The sequence below is a fragment of the Zonotrichia albicollis genome, chromosome 8, assembly GCF_047830755.1.
Source record: "Zonotrichia albicollis isolate bZonAlb1 chromosome 8, bZonAlb1.hap1, whole genome shotgun sequence".
NCBI classification, from domain to species: Eukaryota; Metazoa; Chordata; class Aves; order Passeriformes; family Passerellidae; genus Zonotrichia; species Zonotrichia albicollis.
In genome coordinates this window covers 13,552,354-13,574,934 of record NC_133826.1, presented here as the reverse complement: position 1 = coordinate 13,574,934, position 22,581 = coordinate 13,552,354, and the positions used below count along the sequence as shown (strand labels likewise).

The following is a 22,581-nucleotide window of genomic DNA, read 5'->3' as shown; positions in this document are numbered from 1 at the left end:
TTAAATGCTTAACTGGCATAAATTAATACCTATTGAAAAGCCCATCTAAGAACAAAATTTTTAGTTAACAAGCTTCTAGAAATACCCACCTCATGCAGGCCAAACCAAGGTATCACAAAAATATTCATCATCTTTTTACTGATAGAGATATTGGTAATACTCCAATCAATTGCTTGTGAAGAGTTAACTAACACCACCCTATCAAGATATAAGCACGCTGCCAAAAATTTTCAAGATCTTTAATAATGATATTTCCTTATGTTATTTCTTCATAGTGTCATTGGAAACAATTCACTGGCCCTTATCAGACAAGAGTTCCCATTTTCTATCATTCCATTTTTACCTGCCTAATCAGTTGAACAAAAGTACTTTATGTAAAATGATTCCTTTAGTTGCCTTAGCTACAAATCCCTGCAGTATTGTATAATTGAAATCTACTCACGTAAGTTAGGAATAATTAGGCCCCAAAATTAAGCCAAACACAAAGTTAATTCAAATAGTCAGCTGCTGTCATTTAAATGGTTACAGAGTTTTATTGTTGCTTAACATCCTTGAATGCTTCTAAATGCACTTTTTTTCCTCTGTTACAACCTTATCCCTTACTCCAGATGGAAAGAGGATCAAGAGAATGAATTTTGATTATTTCATAATCATTCATACCTTGACCAAAGAATTTCTTTACTAGTTTTTTCCCAGTTATTGTCACTAGATTTTTCTATTTTATTTTTAATCGGCTATATAAAAAATGGAATTAAAAGAATCAAAACAGATGTGGCTATGAGGTAAATAAAGTCAGAATCACCAAGTCGGTTGCAAATAAGATTAACATGACGATGAGTTTTTAACAGCAAATATTTAGAAAGTCTCTCTTCATATTTAAAAAAAACTTTTGCAAAAAGAAGGTATCATAGAAATATAGTTAAAATGGATCTACAACAAATCTAAGAGACAGAAAATAATGCATCAGAGAGATAAGACAAAATATCATAACAGGAATTGTTCTCAGGACTGAGTCAGGACTCTGTTGATTTATTACCATGAAATTTGAAATAATTTGCACAGCAAAATAATTGTTATATTGTTACATATAAAGCATAAAATAATTGCTACATTATTAGATTACTTTGTAACTGGCAAAGGAAAGACTGCTGGTTAGATGTATTTGTGACTGCTTTCTGTCAGCACTCAGTTTACACTGCAGAACAAAACATTGTATCACAAATCCTTCAAGACACTCTACATATGGATGACTTCCAGCCTTTTTGTATTGTGAATTTTTAAAAATGTACAGATGCTTTTTATATCTAGGAAGATCTATACGCACATATAGATCTTCAGACTAGCATAAAGATAGAGAAGATTACTGAGCAGGATTTGAATTGAAGGCCTAAACCAAGCAGTTTATGCATGATATAGTATGCTGATAGATTTTTTTTTTTTTCCACAGCTGGTGCATTAATACATGAAGTGATGTTTTGTGGACCCTATCCATCTTTATGGGTAATAATCCACATCACAAACCACCCGTTTGCCCTCTAGTACTTTCCATGCTTCACTCTTCACGCATGCCAGTTTCATCTGTTGCAAATTAAATGATGCAAAAGCCTAAGCAACAAACTGTTCAGTTTTGTTTACTAAAAGCATATTTATCTTGAGCTACTAAAAAGCACGATCAGTGCTCGGCTAGAACACAGACTTTTCCAATAGACGTTCAATGGCAAATGTTACAATGTTGCAGAATAAATAGCCACTTAATTCTAGCAACATTGTGCAATTAGAGGCAATTCACGAGCCTGAGCGAAATGAACCAGGGTAGCTCAGTGGGAGAAGTACAGAGGAAGGCAGATCTAATCACAGGCACAGGACCAGCGGCAAGCAGGAAAATCTGAGTGAAGCTCATTCAAAAGATGGTTAAAACAGAAGCGATATGAAGCAGCACTGAAGCCTATAAAAGGCAAACATTTCCCATTGCTTTTCCAACTGTTCAGCACACAGACGAATCTGGTTTCAGTGTCAACTTCCTCTCAGGTTTCCTAAATGAATTACCTAATTCAAATTTAACAAGAAAATTGCTCCAACAGCACCTTGCATTAATTGTACTTTCTGCTGGAAGAGAACAAAACTACCCAACTCCTGAGAGAGACATCAAAATCCCTGACAAGGGAGAACACAAAAGCCAGCCTTCCTTCCATCGTCAAGATCCCTCATAAAACTCGCCGAGTGCTGTATCCAACAACTGAAAGTTATGTGGTCCCCCTGGGTTTCTCACATGTATGGGTTGCTCAGGCAACAGATGAAAAAAAAAAATTCATTTTGCTTCCCAACTAGTCTCCCCCACACATCTTTTATACACCGGGAAAACATCAGGGATTATTGCACTAGGATAAATTGAGAAAACAAAAAGAATTAAACATTCCCTACCACCTGGACTTGTCCAAGCTCTGAAGGAACAAGAAGGGAATCTCCTCTACCGCTGGCAACGCCCTCAAACACACTTACACAAGCTACCCTAATGTCACTGGGACATGGATGAATTGTCTCCCTGACTGAAAGAAGGAGCCATAAACAGAGCTGACATTCATACAGCTCCATTTCTTTATACTTCAAATGAAAGCAAGGAGGTAGAGATTATAGAAACACACAGAGCTTTAGCACAGCTGGGTTTCGAAAGGCAATAGAGTAGTTTGAGAGTCTTTCTGGAACAGCAGAAATTTGGAACACCTCGTGCAAAAGGATTTTTTCAGCTCTTACTATCAAAAAGAACTGCATATTCAGTTTACCACACTATGTCTGTGGATTTCAGGTATGGCTCGTCTACAGAGGCACACATACAAAATATACCCTGTGTTAAAACTGAAAAAAATTTAGTATTCCTAAAATATATATATATCTATAATTGGAAAAGCATCTAGTATTCTTGAGTTTCATTTAAAGTATCAACCCAAACATAATAAACAAACAAAAAAAATTAAAAGGAGCAACTGTAAATATTCTTCTACAAAAACAACACTGATGAATAAAGATGACACCAGTTAACCACTGCAAAATGTCAGACAATTTTCAAGTTTGTCTTTGCCATTGTTAGGAGCCCCTATACTATTAAGTGCCTTTATAACGGGAGTATGGATGGACAAGCCAAGAATTTCTCCCTGTGGATAGTTTTATCTCTCCTTCCTCATGTAACACAATCTGGAGCACTAGCACAAACATGGAAGTGGGCACATACATGAAACATATTTTAGAGTAATTTGTGTTAGTCCTTTTTCTGTAGTGCCTTCATCCTACATATGCTTGCTGCTATCAAGACATCCATCCATGCAATAGACAATCAGCACAGACTATTTCTTTCTGTGCCTCTTACTCACAGACGTAGACCATGAGCATCAATGGATCTACTTGCAAATATAAAACCCATTTTGTGCTTGCAGAACTTGGCAACAAATATTAAATCTAAAATCATTATACTTTATGATAATTTTTATAATTTGATCATAAGGACACTAAATGCAATAAGAAAGCCAGTGCTGAAGCATTCATTGATATCAGATGCTTCAGGCAGTTATACATACATTTTACACTGTGACCTGAAAGTACAATATAAAACAATGTTACAACTATATAAAAAACCCTTGTTACTAAGACAAGCAGCATTCTTCAACAAAAAACCCCAGAAATTAAAAATAATTAAAGATTTTTTTAAATACAACTCAATAAAAAAATGAACCATATGTTTTCTTATATTTAGTAGTAGATTACTAATAAAGCCTATTTGCTTTCTGAAAGACATGTCCAAAATCTGCTACTGTATTCCTGCAAAGGTCCCTTTATCATAATAAACTAATCTAAAGCATTCCCAGATTTACATTTAACAGAAGAAAAGCCCCTTAGGCAATGATGTTGGTGCAGGTCAGCTGAAGGTTAAATAAACCCCCTCTCATTGCAGTGGTCACCAGCACAGCTCACCTCGCCCTGAGACCCACCAAGGTTACAGCAACCAAAGACAGTAAACTCCAGCAGCAGCTTAGAGGCCTCTAAAAACACAGCATCTGCCCCTAGCACAACACTCTTCTCTCATTTTACACATTACAAGGGGCTTTTTCTTCTTCTGAACACAGAGCCCAACAACATGCAAAATCTCCCTCATAAAGGACAATGTTTTTCAGTAACTGAGAAGACAGCATATCAAAATAGTAATATTATTACTCATCCCATAGTATTTATGCATTTATACTCTTTTCTTTGCCTAAACTGTAAGACTCCTACACTAACACTTCCTAGCAAGTTTTCATTTAAATGTAAGTACAGTATTTAAAATGGTTCTTCATGCATTCTTCTACATGATTCTTCCACATTTTGCAATAGTGATGGTATTGCTTTGGTTTCAAAAATGTAATGTTACAACACAGAATCCTGCAGACATCAGTACTCTGGGAATATATAAAAGATTATTCACTGCCAGCATGTTAAAGTATCTCTGGACTTTCTGGGCAGTCTGTCAGTCTCTATTTTTTGGAAATGCAGTTGAAAAGCTTAACAGACGTTCTCCTTTAGGAAGAAGTTTGATCTTGCTGTTCAGAAAAATTTTCTCTTTAGAAGATATGTTGGCCCTCTATTAGAAAAGAAAAGAAAAGAGAGATGTCCCAGATATGTTTGCACCAGAAAATACCACTAAAAAATGGCATGACCTTTAGGACCAAAAACAGGACCCAGAGCAGCAGTTGCTTTCTTCAGAAAAATTCTTCATAATCTGCATTAATCAATTAAGAAAAAAAAATTCCAAAGAATCCTAAACCATATCAGGTATACATGATACAAATGAAGATAGCATTAAGCTTATTAGAGTGATCCTCCAAAGAGTGGGCAATACCAGTCCGGCCTCAGCACACTGGGTGTGCTTATGGATGCTTTGCAAGCTCTGTAAACCCAGTGGTTCCTGCTAACTGGGGGCCTGACAGAGCCCTCACTGTGATAAATTCCACAGCTAGAAATTAAATCAGTGCTCCTCTTTGCTCTAGTGCGATTCCATAATGGATTTCACTCCTTGCAGAACCTAAATCAGGGCCATGGTACAATATTTTTATAATTTTTATCCTGGACAAAGTCCTACTAATACTCGTAGTAAGCATGTAGGAAAGCTGTCATGCTTTTACTGTTTATTCAGTACCTGTGCCATGTGCCTTAGACACTCCACATCTGAGTGGCTTCACAGGAAGATGAAGAGCTGGAGTAATACACTAAAATAGCAAATATCTTTGTAGTGGCCCAAAGTACATTATCTGTATTTAGCATTTTCTTTAGTAAGTGCACTAATATTGAATATGCACTTAGAACTGCTTCCAACTCAGCACTCAGCTCTTTGGCTGGCATAACTGGAATTTACAGGAATATATCCTTTTCAGTGTAATGCTCATTAAAACAAACATTCAGAAGCAAAGACAAGCTGGATTTCTTTAAATAACATTAATTCCATTTAGGAAAACAGAATTAAATAGATAATGAAAGCATGATGCTTCTTCCTTTGGACAAAGCACAGATAATAATTCATAATAAAATGGATTTAAATTGAATTAAACCTTGGTTAAAATAGAAAGCAAAGAAAATTATTTCAGCACTTCCAAGGCACTTGTGCTTTTCAAGCAGCAGAAAAGAATAAAAACAAACAGCATCAAAAGCTAGTCAAAAAGGTGGACTTTGTAAGCAAGATAAAGCTTAAAATACTGAAACCTGCACTGTCCAAAAACCAATCTACACCAGAATGTTTAGCTCTGACATCTTTTTTTCATATGCATATTAGTGTATCTGTCTTAACTTGCTTGAAGAGAAACCAATAATACATATAATATGCTTTCTACTCTGCTTTGCTATGGAAACAAGACGTGTGTGATCTCACTCTCTGGCTTTCTCTATTTTCTCAGATAATTTTTAACTTGTTAGATGATTTCACCTAATTAGGAAGGGGGAGAAAAAAAGTGGTGGTGTCAAAAGTAATTAACTTCCTAGTGTTTGTAGGAAACAGGTAAGTAAAGGTGCATGGGACTGAGCAGGAATCCCCTCCTGATGGGGTGGGACGGACACGGGGTCTGGCACAGTGCAGCGGGAGCTCTGCTGTGCCCTGAGTGCCCAGGCCAGGCCCCCACAGGCACCTGCCCAAGGCTGAGCCAGGCTGCTTCCCAAGGCATCCCCTTCAGTCTGCCTTTGCAATAGAACTGTAGTTTGAAAGACATGCCCATATAAAACAGGCTAAAAAAAGAGACAGAAAAATAACTTCCAGAAATGAGATTAATAATACTCCAGCTCATGACTCGAGCTTTTCATTCCTCTTTCCAGCCTTTTGGCCCTTCCTCATTTAGGGCTGCAACGCTTGCTGTTGATGGCAGTAACAACAAACACAACAATAGCGAGTTCTTGTTGATCAGATGTACCAGCAGTGTATAATAACCCAGTGTGGTTTTCCTGTCCAGCTGTCAGCACTTGTCTGGTCCAGGTGCATTTTACCTGAAGGAATGGACTGTTTCAAAAGCAATCCCATCTGGACTGCATATCCAGGGAGGAAAAAAAAAAGGGAAAACCAAGACCTTCTTATCTGAAGATACAATTCCTGTTTGGATAGGCAACAATAAAAGAAAATCACAGCCTTCATATAACGGTGCCTGCTTGCCAGTTCCCTGGTGAGGTAAAGTTAAGGCTGTGAGAGTTATAAAGCCTTTTCTTGATTGGAAAATGTTTCATTATATGAATAAATGAATCACTTGTCCACACCCAGCATCATTTCCCCCCCTTCCTCTCCATTAAACTGTACAGAAACATTAAAATGTAAGAGCAGGGAATTCAGCCAGGTTTTATCTCTCCCAGTAACTGCAACAACCTTCATGTACACATCAGATTTCTATTAAAAAACTACATTCCAAGCAAGAGAATTAAAGATTTTCTTATTTCTAGCAAAAGTTAGATGCTCTTATTTTAACCTTTGTTCATGTTCATACTTCCAGGCATGAAGTGCTACTAAAGCATGTTATACTTGGCATCTCTTATTACTGAAGCAGAAGGCAATGTAATTTTGTGAGAAAGTGTAATAATGCAGTATTCATTTTTCTTCTGTGGCTGGAAGCCAACTCTATATTAATATTCATTTCCAGTATACAGAGCCACAGTATTTCATTTATTTTAAGAATTTACAATTAATTTGGTATGATTCTGTTATCTGCTCCCAATTTCCTTCCCTGTTTCTTTTAGCTGAAAAAGCAGCTCTTGTATAGACTTAAAAAAAGTAAATTCACAACTGAAGCATCAAAAGATTGCTACTGGCTACTAAAAGCAAGAAAAACAGGGACAGAATAAAATGAACTTGAAATATTACAGATGACAATGAAAATTAACTTTCTGCAAATGGTAAAAATTCAATCTGCAGAAGTTCTCAGTTGACTTTTTCCCTTCCAAACTCAGCAGATAAAACATGTTTTACAGCCCGCTGTTTGCAACTGTAACCAAACCACAGAAAGTTGTTCGTCTGCTTTTCCTTTCTGCTTTCAGATGTTTTCAACCATCACACAGCATTAAACTGCAAGCACCTGAATGTTTGTAAAATGCATTAAGTAGAGAGATCTGAAACAATTGCAATAATAATAATTTTTAAAAACCTTAGTGTTTTAAAGCTTCAGAAAAAAACCCCATAAATAGATGTCTCAACTTCCTACACCTTAGGTTTCACCTTGTGCAACCACTTCTGCAATGTAAGTGCATTTATAATTAGCACCAGTTATTACCAAACCAGCCAGTCATAAAGTTTATAACTCCAATCTCCTAATCCACATTTACCTTTCTTACCTATGAAGGAGGCTGGAAAGCATATTCTCTTCCAGCTGTTTGTACAAGTGAGATTACAGCCAAGTCCCCAGCCCGGGCAGGCAGCGCGGGCAGCGAGAGCAGCGGCTCCCAGACCAGGAGTCCCACCAAGCATGAAACCATCTCAGATCTGCTCAGCCTCCTACTACATCCTGGCAGCATTTAAGGAGCAGGGGAGGGATGGGGAACTGACTGTGGAAGCTGTTTCAGTGAAATGAGACTTCCCCAAGTTCAGAAACAGGCAGGAGGACGGGCTCCCTGAGATGTGTGTTCACACATGCAGATGAACAACCCATCTCGGCAAAGCTCGGCTGCCAGCACAGCCCCAGCTGAGCAAGGCTGCAAAGAAAGCTTAGGAGATGATGCAGTGAGCGTGGAAAGCTGCAGAAAATATTTGAATTTGTAGGGACTTTTTATTTATGTAATAGTTCCTTTTTAATTATAGAAATTTAGGAAGAAAGAGAGGAGGAGGCAGGGTAGTTTTCCAGAAGTATTTCTGAAAATCTGGCCTTAACATTCAGGAATTTTGACAGAGTAACGTGCATATCTGCTTTAAAAACTGGTGAGATCATGACAAAGATGCAGGAAGGAACTCTGTATATTATACATCAATTACTGAATAATGTGAGATGGCATGGAGATGCTATTTTATTACTAAACCAATCTTTTCACCTGCAATCTAGTCAATCAAAATGCTCACACCCAAAACCAGCCTCAAGTTCTATACGAATATTTGCAATTAAAAATTCATAAGTCATGTTTTCCTTTTCATTCATTTGTGTTCCTCCACTTATTAAAAGGGCCACAAGAACAGCTGTGGAGACAGACTAACTGGATGAAGTATAATTTATGAAAAAAAAACAGATAAAGAATAGATAATGCAACTTCTTTAAAAAATCCTTTTCCTTCCTCATCTCTTTAATTTAATGGCTATTTTAAACACATTTGATAGCAGTGAAGTATTTTTCCTTTTTCCAAATAGAGCAAAAATATTTTCAAGTAGATGCTATTTCTGTATGAACTTTGAGTTTTATTTCCTGGAATTTAACTTGCATAGCACTAATCTTAATGAAGTGTTTGCCATTTCGTTTTCAGTGAGCAAAATTAGAAAAGTAGAACGGGTATTTCATTTAGTTGTTTTATATCACATTTAACATATCCTTACATTTCTTGTGCAATGAGAATAGAAAAGGAAGGGTAAACAGGAAGAATCCAAAAATAAGGCACCTACCAATCAAGGCTATTAATACTTCACTTGCCTGAACATTGCACTTCAATTTCAACATATGATACTATCAAACCTAAAAAAAATTATTTTCTTCTTTTCTTCATTAAAAAGGGACAATTTGAGTCTTATAAATTAAGCCTAGAATATACTACATTTAGTTTGTCATCCTCAAACTTCAAGTTATCTAACAGAAATTAATTGTACAGTCCATTTAACTCATCTGAAAACCCAAGTAAAAAATAAACTAAAGCTTACCTTCAGTACACTGCAGGAAGCTGATAATGAGCAGAAACCAAAAACTTTGCATTCTGCAGCCAGAAGACACCATTATTGATCCCTGTAAGAATTTTCTTTGTATTCCTTAATGAATCTGGTTATAAAAGCCCAGCATCATCGAAACCAGTGGTCTGCATTATTCATCTTCATACCTGGAGCAGCAGAAGATTTGGAAGAAAAGGAGAAAAAAAAAAATCTATCAGTACCTGAACACCAATAATTTGGAATAGCAAGTTTTACTTCACACGAAGACAGAAATATTTAGTAAAAACTGAGAGCATGCCGGCACTGTAGCTGGGAATTTGGCAGGGTTCTGGGATGTAATCTCTCAAGGTCAATCATCACTAAGCACAATGCCAAATAATGATACGTGTTAATGTTGAAAGCATGAGTGTTACTGATGTATTTGCACTAAGACACGTGAAAAAAAACCAACGGGAGAACATTTGCACCAAATATAACAAACTGGACCTGTAGATGAGCTGGCTAAGGTTTTCTTTCTCCACAAATCTGACACAACCTGCATTTCTCTACCTTAAAGAACCACAGAAAAATTAAATCTAGGGCACTATATATTATTATATAGACATATGTATGTATGTGTGTATTATATATTATGTATATATACTTATTGGGGATTTGAAACGTGGAGAGGCTGAGAGCAGCAGAGCAACTCCCCCCAGCAGGAAGGCTGAGCAGGTCTGCTCCCTGCCATGGCTCTGGCGCTCCCTTCATGCTACACAAAGATTGCTCTCCTTGGATGAGAGAGGCAGTAACAGCTGCTTTGCTGACAAAATACGCCATTTGGTGAGGCAGCCTCTTCATATCACTGCACAGTTAGCTGTATTTCTACACAATAAACATCTTCAGAGAAAAGGGAATAAACAATGGATGAGACCTTCTTCTGTCCTTAGCCTCAGACAAGATTTGTCTCCTACTGAGAAATACGAACTGAACTGTTCCTGTAAACGATGTACCAAAGGAAAAATTCTTCAAGCTATCATTTGCATTTGAAAAATATAATTATAGTGATAGAGTGCAGTAGCTGTGGTAGAAGATTTGACAGCAGAGTGCTCCCTTTTGCTAATGACTCTATTCTCTCACCAGCCAGCTGAGTAACTACACACATCCTCTTCCATATCTCACTGTATGAAGCTAGGTCATGCTTCAGCCCTGACTATTAGAGTTTGGGGAACTAAAGAAAAATTAACATCCATAGAAGAACAGATTATTTTTAAGTAGAAACCTGGCTCTACATATTACAGACATGTGAAACAACTCTGGAGAACACAGAGCACTGCAGCAACCACGGATGCAAAGGGCTGAGCCTGGTCTCACATTGGCTTGGTCTTTCCAGGACAAATGAACAGGACTCTGAGGACATATTGCTGAGATATCTGAAATTAAAGTTACTTTAAAACCACGTAACAATGACTGTGTTAAAATTTAAGTGGCAGGATCCAAGGGCCACTTATGATTCTTATGAGTACTAGAGCATGTTAAGGACTTTAAAAATACATTTACCCTTTTGGCAAGGAGAAGTGGAAAGGATGAAGAGCACAAAATAGCAGATAAAGAAATTCTATGAAATGTTGATAATTTTTAGAAGTAGAAATGTTAATCATAATCAATGATAAAGTTTGTTCCCTGAGCACACAAACAGCAACAAAACTGACATTAATTTTTCCCACAAGGAGAGAAAGATGGGAATTAACGGAAAACATTACAGAACAATTTCTCTGGCTCTCAAGGAAGGCAGTGTATCTGTGGAAATTATTAAATAGTGAAGAAGGTTTCTTTACTTGGCTCCTCTTTAAGAGAACTGGAGGCATCTCTCTCACAATACAAGTGTGCTGTGACTCCTCACACAGTGAAATTAAAGAAAACTGACATCTGAGACCATATGTTTTTATGTTTATTGATACAAAAAAATGAACCCTTTGTCCAATTTTCAACAACAGATAGGTGCTCTCCAGTCACAGGTACTTTTTCCCACACATATTTCAGCAAGAAGCAGGCTACAGCAAATGGAGTGCAGGATGGGCAGCGCGTGGCTCTCCCTGGCACACACCCACGTGCCCTGAGGTACAAGGTGTGACCTGGATTTAGATGGTGACACATGAGGACCCCACAGTGGTTATGAGGACAGTCACATTCCAGCTCTAGATCTTTTACACTGGGCTGAGACTCTTTTGTAACTAAAAGAAAATAAATCTAAAAGTCCACAAAGGATGCACTGCATTCAGCAAAAATTAAAATTGCAAAGGAGCTCCTGCAGAGTTAAGAAGAAAAAATTGCCACCATGATCTCTGGACAGAAAAGCCCTGGAGATAGTTCAGCAAGAATCTTGGGAGGAGTTTGGATTAATTTTCCACCTGTAGCACCCAAAGGAAAAATCATAAAACTATTCCACACACACTACAGACTAATCAGTGTAATTTCAGTAAGCAATCAGAATAATCCAGGAGAATAGATGATGAATAATAATGGCTAAAAGTGAAATTAAATCAGCCTTCTGATTGCTCCCAGTCTGTCCAGAAGATTTGGACTTCCTGAGACTCAACTTTTATCATTATTTCTATAACATATCACTGCACTCTCAGGTTTTCACATATCTTTCTTCAGCTTCAACTGCAGAGTGACATTCACGTGCTTTATCATCCTCAGTCATCACTTCCTTGTGGGCCTTTTTAAATTGGAGTGGGGAGGAAGGAGTTATGTCAAAAATAAAACCAATAATCAAAGCATCACTTGCGTAAGACCGGCATCTCCCTAGGAAATAGTTGCAAAATGTATGCCAAACACTTTGTCTTTTTTTTTTCAATTGAGTAAAGTTCTTGACCTTCTAAACTGACTTAGTCACTTTTATAAGGACTAAGTTTCTGAAAATATATTGATGCCTTTGAAATACCAAAACCAGCATAAACTATTAAAATAAGAAGAAATGGCAAGCATTTTAAAGAGCAATTTTAAGTGTTTTGTGCAATATATTGTTCTCTTAGACTGCTGTAGCCTACAGACATAGAATTTAACTCAGTGTGCTGCTGCAAAAAGAATTCAAGATAAACTAACCAGCCCCTAACAGATTATCAGTAACAGATGTTTATCTAAAAACCCAAGAAAAAATGAAACTGTGTTTGAAAACTGATGCAATTGAATTTGGGTTTGCTTCTTTTCTTTAGAATAAGTTAACATGTTCACAGCAAACAAATTTTAATGGAGCCTCCGTATTTGAGAATCTCTATGTGGCTTTAAGTAAAAGAACGTGCAGCTCCAACCATTCATCAGCATAACAAAAGCTAAACCTGAGAAAGGCACCCAGACATGAGCTGGAGCCAGAGAGCACTCGGACTAAAGACACTGCTGTCAGCCACATCCTTCTGACCATCCATCTATATCAGTGATACAGAGACTGTCGGGGCATCTCACAACAACAACAAATCCCAAACCAAACGACTAGAAGCAGGAAAAGATGTATTAGGTTACTTCTTTGTAAACAGAAAAAGGAGACTACAGCGAGTGGCTGTCCTGCGCAAATAAGTTATTTCCCCTCAGACCTTAATAAACATTTTCTCTGCATCGCTGACTGCTTCAGCCTGTGGGTGGGGCAAAGAGAAACTCCCTAGAGCAAAATCTTGCTTGAATTTCAGAGTGCAATAAAAGCTGCCCAGAAAATTTCAGTTGTAACTTAAATCCCTACCTCTGGGCCATACTGCAATCTCCCACAGGAAAAAAAAAACAACCCCCTGCTGGAAGTAGAGTGGTTCACCTTGTTAAGATTCTTCTCATATGCACTGTCAAAGAAGGCCAGATCAGGAATAGAAATGTTAAATGTAACACTGCAAAGGTACTGGGCATCCCTTCATACTGTATTCATAAGCTGTGCTCCAAGTCCCGAATATCTCAGTGCCCCCTCCTCGCCTCCTTGTTCTCCTGTGCTTCTGAAACTCCTCGCAGCCGGAACGCGACCGCAGCAGAATACACGCCACTGCTGGCCATCCCTCTCCCCGCAACATTGCTCAAGAGCACCCCTGAGATAAGAGAAAGCTGCTCCAAGCATGCTCCTTGAAATACTTTTATCTTGGAAGAGAAAGACCTCTAAAGGACTGTCGTGTTCCAACTCTACTCTGTTTAACCTTCCCAAGGTTTTATTTTCAAAAGCCAAAAAAGGGTCTTTTAAGAGCTTCCGGACAACTGACACAGCATGCTCAAAAGCTGCCTTTTCCCTCCTGTTCTATCCAGCTTTTCAGGCAATTAAGACAAAGGAGAACACAGAGATCTTTCCAGCTAAGCAAGGATGTTTTTCTTTAGCTAAAAGTCATTCAGACTAATGCTGATGTATTTTACAGTATAGTGCCTAATTTTCCAAATCATTTTAGAAACACCGCAGAGAACTTGCAACCTCAGTGAAGCTTTACATCCCTATTACAAAATAAAATTTGCACTAGCTTTACAGATGATGAAGCACACGGAGGTAAGGAACATCAGGCATAGCTGCACAGCTCATACATGCCAAGGAACTAGCAGGACCAGGCAGTCCTTCTTATAAATCCTGTGTGACCTACCTTGCCACACAAGCAGCACCCCCACTGCCTTTCATAACCCAGTTTATGAAACTGAGTAATTCTGTAATATATATGAGCCATTCTGCAGAGGAAAGGAGGGGGCAGAGAAGGCAAGGGTGAATAGATATATATTCATACAATATAATAGACTACTTAGTCTCCTGAGAAATCATGTGTCCACGTGCTTTCCCATCATGAGGCTTTCCCAATTTAAAGAAACAAAAAAGTTAGACTTACTATAATCTGTAACACAGGAATTTAATTAGTGAAGTGTGATCAGTAAAAGTGTCTAAGCCGCATTAGTAAAATCCTCAAATGAGACTAATACTGTTTATGATCCAACAGCTACCATTTTCTACATATCTGCAATGAGACACAAATCTAGTTTTCAACATTGAACGTCTTCAGATGCATTCAACATGAGTTATTCCTAAATTTTCAATATGCTAATTCAAAAATTGATTTACATTAATAATGTCACATTAGTGCTACAGTACCAGATTGTAGAAAATCTGGTTATGAGTTTTAGCTATGAGACCTTACAAAAAAACCCCCTGACAACAATCAAGACTGCTGATCTAGTAAGCCTCCTTCTACTGCCTATGATAAACAACCAATGCCTGATCTGCTCCAATGAAACCAGCTGCATATTGCAAGGTGAAATAAAAGGCTAACTCTGATCCATCTAAAATAGCTAAAAAATACTTTCTTTTCATTAAAGCAATTTAATGTTCAAAAGGTAGCAGGGAGTCTTATCTACACTTCTGTATTCAACAGTCCCTATTAATTGTCACCTTGAACATTGGATTTCTAACCCAAAACATTTCTTCCCAAGTTACATGGAAAGAATACAGTATGAGGGAAGGGAATAATACAGTAAGAACAAGACTTGACCAAGGTCATCCAATCTTGCTACAAAAAAATTACTTCAATGCATTCAGCGGCATTGTGCTCTGAAGTTACATGCTAATGCCAGATGAATGCCTGAAACAGTGAGCAATAAATGTGTACCCTAAAACTGACAAAGACCCCAGAAACACCCACCCCACCCCGAGTTCTCAGCTCTTCAGTGTAATGGAACATTCAAAATATCCAATCTACTTATGCAAGACATGACACTAAACAGTGCACTGACACTATTTTACCAGCGGAACATCACAATTTAGTCCATCAGTCCTCAGCACCTCAGTGGTCTACCACAATCATTTACAGGGAAAATAGATAGGATTTGAGAGGAAAAGACAAAGATTTTCCTTTCTCATCAGCACTCTAATTCAGCTTGGCCTCATTCTTGTGTTTTACAGACATGTTACACAGCGGTCCATTCCCAACAAGCCAGCTTTGCCCCTTGTTAACACAGGATAAAGCCTGGACACTCAGGGGAGTTTTCATTCAATAAGCCAGCAAAGTAAACCTTTGTTAGTGCTAATAAGAATGGCTTTTTTTGGCTCCAGGCACTCTCCTTTTGCCAAGTCTGAATTTCTCTTTTTGCCTTTGATAAATGCTCAGAATCAAGGGCGGGTAGGGGTGGACAGGGCGTGTCAGTCAATCCTCATTGCAAATTCCCTGTATTTCACCTGAATCACCTCATACTGCTACATGAGACCACCTCGACACAAGCAGTGCAGGTAAAACCTTTCTACCACTTCTGCCCTCTGTGTCACTACAGCTTCCTGGGGACTCAAAGATAATTCCCCACCATCCAAAGAAAGGGGGAGGGAAAGGATGCTGTAAGTCAATTACAACCGTTATCGGCTGTAATATCTCAGTGTCATGCTGAGCATGTTAAATATGCTGATCACTGTGGACACCAGAGGCACAGTCTGAGGCTGTTTGCCATTCTCTTCATTAAACTGCAAAACAAATAGCTCTCATTTTCAAACCTATGTAGGACAGATTTTATGAACATCAAAAATAAACAAGAAAATAATGAGTATCTTTACAAAAACACTGAGAACCATATGACAAACCTAAAGAAGCAATTGTAACAGCTGAAGAAAATTCAAAGGCTTTTCAAACTTCTCAGAGAAGAGAAATCCTCAAAATAATCTATTTACATTAAAGATCTCATTTCTTCCCCTTGGAAAAAAAATCACTAGACTAACATCAACCAAAGACATAGCAGTCTTGTAAGACAGGAAACTGTTTGTTGACAGCCTTGACAAGGCTTTGCAGAGGCCCGTATTTCTCAAAGCTGTTATGCCACTTAGCTGATTTTTTTTTTCCCTTCCACTGTTTTTCACAGCTGAGAACTTGTTTGAAGTGGAAGTAGACTGAAAAACAAAACAAACAGAACTAAGTCCTGGGACTGTGGTCAGACATGTTGGTACCTGCGAAGCGACATGGTGTTTCTCTAATTGACTGCAAGGATTTCATCACACCTGATCTGCTTTATGGCCACTAGGCCTGGGCTTAGGCAGGGAGATGAGCTCTGATACTGAGTATGGAATCCAGCTCTGGGGCCCCCAAGATATGAATTATGTGGACCTTTTGGAGGAGGGTCTCACAAAGATGATCAGAGGGCCGGAGCACCTTTCCCATGCAGACAGGCTGAGAGAGCTGGGGCTGTTCAGTCTGGAGAAGAGAAGGTTCTAGGCAGACCTTATAGCAGCTTTCTAGTACCTAAAGGGACACGTGAGAGCTGGAAAGGGGCTTTTTACAAGGGCCTGCAGTGATAGGACAAGGGGGAATGGCTTTAAACTGAAAGAGGGTAAATCTAGAGTAGATGTTTGGATGCTTCTCCTCACTGTGAGAGTGGTGAGGCACTGGAACAGGGTTTCTGATGTCACATCAATGGAAATGTGTTAAGACCAGGTTGGATGGGGCTTTGGGCAACCTGGTCTGGCAGCATGTCTCCCCAGCCATGGAAGGGGGGTTGGAATTACATGATAATTTAAGGTGCCTTCCAACCCAAACTGTACTATGATTCTGTCTTTCACTGAAGTAAGACAACTCCGCAGACCAGCACAGAGCCAGCAAAACACCCACGCGTTACTCACTTCCAAAATAAAATCAAGTTACAGGCAAGAGCAGACAAGAACACATTTTTATCATGCATGCACAGCACTTTTATCCATGCCATAACCAGGTTAATGGGGGCTGTATAGCCCAACACACTGGACCTCCTGGGGGACGGCTGTGCTGCAGACTCGGCATTTGATATTCAAGCACAAACCTCAGTTTGGTAGCATCAATTCCCTGGAAACTACTGCACTGAAAACTTCTTTTCTGGGCACGTGCCAAGGAATATTATCAAAAAGAATCATGAAGCTGCTGGTTTAACATTCATTTTAAAGCATCCATTTTCTATCAGTTGTACTTATAATCATATTAAGTGATCTGTATTCAATATAAATTATATTGTTCCAGTTTTAGGAATAAGCTTGAGTGTGCAGCAAAATCACTTTTGATTATTTAAAAAAATTCTATCAAAACCCTTTGTTATCGCAGAGATACCAACTCTTTATAAGCAACTGAACAATATTTAGCATTTTAAAGTCAGAAGCAGTGGGTGTATAGATACAGTCACCATGCACTGAGCGTGGTTTGGGCAGATCTTTGCTTGGAGAGGAACATTAACATCTGTGAGACCATGGCCTAATCATTGTGCAGTGAAATATGAATCAAAATCAATGGTGGCACCTAAGATGTAATCTCTGCTGTGTTTGGCTCACTGCACTGAATCTGTGACTCATAAATCATTATTACTAGCCATTCAGTGAAATCAATATTCAGATTCCCTCTTGGTCTATACATATGACCACTAAATGAAATAATAATGACCAAACTATGTCATATATTAGGTTATCAATATTACCAAAAGGGTTTTCTTGGGAGCAATGAGATAATCTAGGATAAAATACATCAGATGAGCATGCAAATAAACGTGAAAAATTTGTGACTATATATAGAGAGCAGGAGAAAGGAAATTTTAAATATTTCTTCTTCCATCATATGCTCAAGTATTAGAATTTATCATAGCATCACAACAATGCATTTTATTAATGACCATTTCAATAATGCATGCTTTTAACCATGTTTTAAAGCATGCTCTACCTAAGGTTTTTTTTTCCCTTCTTTTTTCAGATAACCCCTTCTTACATTATTCCTAGCTTTGTTTCTTTTCTCTGAAGCACTATTAATATTACCATAATCAGAGAGTAGGTTTTCTTTCCAGCAGCCTGATTGTCAGGACATTTAGAAGACCACTTTGTAGTCCCACTAAAAATCACCACCATCAAACAAAATTCCAGGAGTAATCCCATAAACCTGGATTTTCCAAACCATTTACAGACCATTTAGCTATTAAAAGGTAATGGCTTATGTCTTGCATAGAAACCTGAGAAGTGCTGTGTGCTACCATCCCATACTTGGCTATGAGCCACAACAAAATTTTTAATTTTGACAACAGAAGAAGGGAAGAAGTCTAACTGCTTTGTAAGCAGACAAGAGTTTCTCCAGGCAAGTATGACTTACAGGTAGGAACTCCACTGAATTTATGTAAGCCTTTGGAGGACTTCTGTGAGGACTTCCTAAGTACAAAAAAAAAGCAGGCAGTGCCAGCAGACACATCTTTCATGTTCACCCCTTTTACATACCAGTAGCACTTAGAAGGCTGAAAACCCTAAAACCATGAAAAAAAATCAATGGTTTCCTTGGTTTTCTCCCCTTGTAACTGGCTTTTCTCATACACACTTTCAAGAGGAGCTCAAGGGTGAGAAGCCCTGTATGACAGCACTGCACACACCACTCTCTTCCTTGTGCCTACACACAAACATTCTACTGAATTACACACCTACTGCTAGCACATCATCGAGGATGTGAGAAATGTCTGCAAGAAATCTGGCAAATAAATCTACAGGATCTATTCAGAAAGGGCCTGATTCTGCAATGAAACAAAGGATCCAATGCTCTTACTGGATGATGGGCTCTGCAAGGACATACAAGTTGCCAAGGTGTATAATAGTGCTGTAGTTAAGAGTATTTTCTTGTACAATTTAATAAGCAATGAACATTCAGGTGACTATTCTTAACTATGCACGACAGCTGAATAAGTACCAGTCATTCATCAGAGCTGCGACATTCCTTCAGTTGGGGAAAACTGGGCTTTCTTACTTATTCAAACTATAATAGAAAAATAGAAATTATTTCAGTTATTTTTTATTCCTTCTGTTGAAAGTCTAAGTCAGGAAACTATAATGATTACATTTGGAGGAGTTACAAGCAAGAGATGTAAATTACAATTCAGCAGGAAGGCTCCTTCTACTTGCATGTACCACGGTTAAAAACTCTTCTCCCTAGCAGCCTACATAACATTTTCTCTTCTGCAGAGAAATTTCTGAAGAGAAAAAACTCCCCATGTATTGTGGAAACAGCGAAGGTCTCTTCCATGCATGGTGAAAAGGGAAGTGTGAAGTGATATCTTTTAAATATTAAACAAAATGGAATATGAGTTATCTCCAGCACTGCCATGCCAGCCACCACGAGCACTTGAGGACAAAGTATCCTGAAATTGCTTTCATGCAAAGAATTTTTAAAAAGAATGAACACTTTTTAAAGTATTCAAGAGAATGAACTCTATCCACTGAAATGACTGAAAACATTATATTTCTTGTACATTTAAGCTTTTTTAATCATCCATACAGGACAGATGAAATTTAAGATATATTTTTAACACATTTTTTAGCAGCAATGTGACCTTTGATATTTTGTGGTTTCCTCAAGCAGACCAAACCACACATTTACAATTTCTCTTAAATAATATAGCTCTTGATGGCTCAATGTGACAATGACACTGTTACTTTGGAAAATATCCTATTTTTCTTTAATTAGGCTACATTATGATTTTAGATGATAATTTATTTAGCCTTTCATGATTATAAATACTGATTGGCTTTTATTTTGTATTCTTTTACTAGAAATTAAAGAGAATTGGTTTTTTATTAAAACCCTGCTCGTTCTGCTGCAGTTCATGAACTGTATGTGCAACTAGAGAAAAAAAAAATTAGTCTACATTTGTCTATCAACAGTATTTATAAGTAAGAGAGAGGAAAGATTACAAAATTTTAATACGAACATTATATTATAGTAGCAATAATCTAGGTGTTTTACTGGGAAGTGAAGTGGATTACCGTAAATGAAATTTTTAAATGTCCTTTCCATTTTATAGATAACACAAAATGACTCTTTTCATGTCTCCAGCGATAAGGATACATGTGCCACACATTTAAATAGTGCCTTCACCCTATCCAACCCTGCTCATGAATTAATAATTCAGTGACATTAATACAAGAAGATAAATGATAAAGAGGTTATAGCAAAAGGGCCAGTGGTACACATATACTTCTTTTAAAGCAGCTAATACCTCTCTGCCAATTACAGTTAGAACTTTTTTACAGTTTTCAATGGCATTTTTACAATCTAAATAGCAGCTTATGCACACACAATTTCACACAACTCAAGCTTAATAAATCTCCTGCTGCTACCAAACAATCATTCTGGGGGATTAAAGTGCAACATCTGCTAACATTAATAAGCATTTTACATAGCAATATGTATAAAAGCAGTTGCTATCAGTCTTCTGAAAAAGCTTCCAGACTGGTTTGGCATAAATTACACCTCTATCATTGAACTGCTACCTCCAGCTTACGGCAGCAATAAGGTAGCTGTAATGCTGGAAAATCCAAGGAAATTATATACGGACTGCTATTATCCTTTGTAGTGCAACAATTTCCAAGATACTTGAAAAATAAACAAGAAAATGTATATATGCAAAGAACTTCAGGTAAGAACCTGGTAAAGTCACATAATTTCCCTACTTAGAAGAAACCAAAGCTACTAATCTGTTTGCAAGAGAAAATTTCTCTCCTAATAGCAGTTATAACTTTCTAATCCACCTTGGGCTTTTTAAATTTTTATTTGTATTTCTACCAAAGCAGCATCTACTGTGAAAGAATGCGTGCCTTTCCAAGGAATAAAATAAATATCGGGGGGTTTATTTAATTAGGAATTCCAGCATACATTTTTAGGTAGAATTTGGCAAATGAGCATGCTTTGGAGTCGAGAGACGTGTAACATCAGCTTGAGCCAAGAACACAGTTGGCAAAAGCGGCACAAACTTTTACTTGCAGCCCTGCCAAGGCAACTCAAGCCCTGCAGTTCAGCTGTGGACAGCTGAATGCCAGAGCCTGCCAATCACCCTTCTCTGGAGTGAAGGAAATGAACAAAGTCAGATTCTAGCTTTTAAAAAAAAACAGAGAGGTAAAGTATTGCAGGCTCTCACTGCAAAAGCCCTACTATCCTGGTGGTTTTTAGAAATTGAACATAATCAATGGTCAACACTGCAATAATAGATATAACACTTTGAATACCTTTTTATAGCGCCCCAAGATAATTTTGTCGTGTGAACACATAGTCCAGTATCCCCAAGCTCATTTCTTTCCTTCATGAAAGAATAAATTTGTATTAAAAAATATTCATTTATAGAAAAGAACAGCAAGTTAGATCAAATGATGTGTAAAATTTATTTAATACACTAGGTTTAATTATCAATTAATGTCCCTGATTAACATAAAGATTTGCTTGAACAGGATTGTTTTAACATTATTTTTAAGTCAAAACATTGCTTTAAAAATTACTATTATCATATTCTCCTGACATCACCCACATTTTTATTTGACACATTTTAAGAGAGATGAAGAAAATCAAAGCAATAAGATAATAAAAGATTCCAGCAATGCCAGTGCTTGACAACTAACATTCAGGGCCTTTTGATGATATCAGGCTTTAAAAGTACCCAGAACTAGGGCTGAAGCCAGGCTTAGCTGAGAGAAAAGCAGTTATAACAGGACAGTAAAAAAAAGCTTAAAACAAAAGGGAAGCACATTTAGTATCTACTTTTCCTCAAACTGATGGTTTTTTAAGCTGAAGTTTGCACCCAAAATTCCCATGCACATTTCAAAGATTGCCAGAGGAAGCACATGAGGATTAAGAACCAGGTGCCTCGGTGCCACAAACAGTCTTTCTTAAATACAGTTTGAATTTTAGATTGCTGTTTTAAAATAAGTTTTTATGAAGTTACTGTGTGCTACCCTTAAAAACACAGCTTTATATTAAAGTGATAATTTCTCCTTTTTTAAATTTTAGAATAAAATTATATTGACACACGATTTTCTTTTCAGGCTATTCCTGCGCCCGCACTCCAATTCTCACATCAGACATATCCCTGCCATGTGCCAGCCTTACATGTTCTGGAAGATTTACTGCTTCTGTGACAGTCTCATGGCTATTTCAAATCCAGGTCACAACTTTCCACAGTTACTTAGATTAACATTTGCAATTTAATCTATTTTAACACAAGAATTCAACAGCGCTGAGACAAAAATGAGGTGACTTTTTTGCTCAAAGATGACTGAATATTAAATCTGAAATTTAACAGGTTGTAATCATAACAGTTTGTAAACACTGTAATATATATGTCTGCCCTAATTTAGTAAGATGGAATTCTCACACAACACTTATCAAACTGAGCACAAAAAAATTGTTCTGGCATTTCACTAAATTAAAATCTTCAGTCCCCACAGCCAGAATGCACAAATTTAGATTTTATTAATACCTTAAATCAAACTCACTTTTATGAAAGGCAATTTACAAGTCATCATCTCTTCCAAC

General features: G+C 37.6%; 1 protein-coding gene across 27 annotated transcripts in view; it reads right to left on the bottom strand.

The window, feature by feature from the left end:
- The window catches only part of ADGRL2 (adhesion G protein-coupled receptor L2), a 157,330-nt gene that overhangs the window by 114,817 nt on the left and 19,932 nt on the right, over positions 1–22,581 (bottom strand). For all 27 annotated transcript variants that reach the window (XM_074546008.1, XM_074546005.1, XM_074546004.1 and 24 more), the window contains exon 2: positions 9,326–9,498. In XM_074546008.1, the coding sequence (XP_074402109.1) occupies positions 9,326–9,398 (73 nt within the window). In that variant the 5' untranslated portion in view covers positions 9,399–9,498. The remainder of the gene's footprint in view (positions 1–9,325; positions 9,499–22,581) is intronic.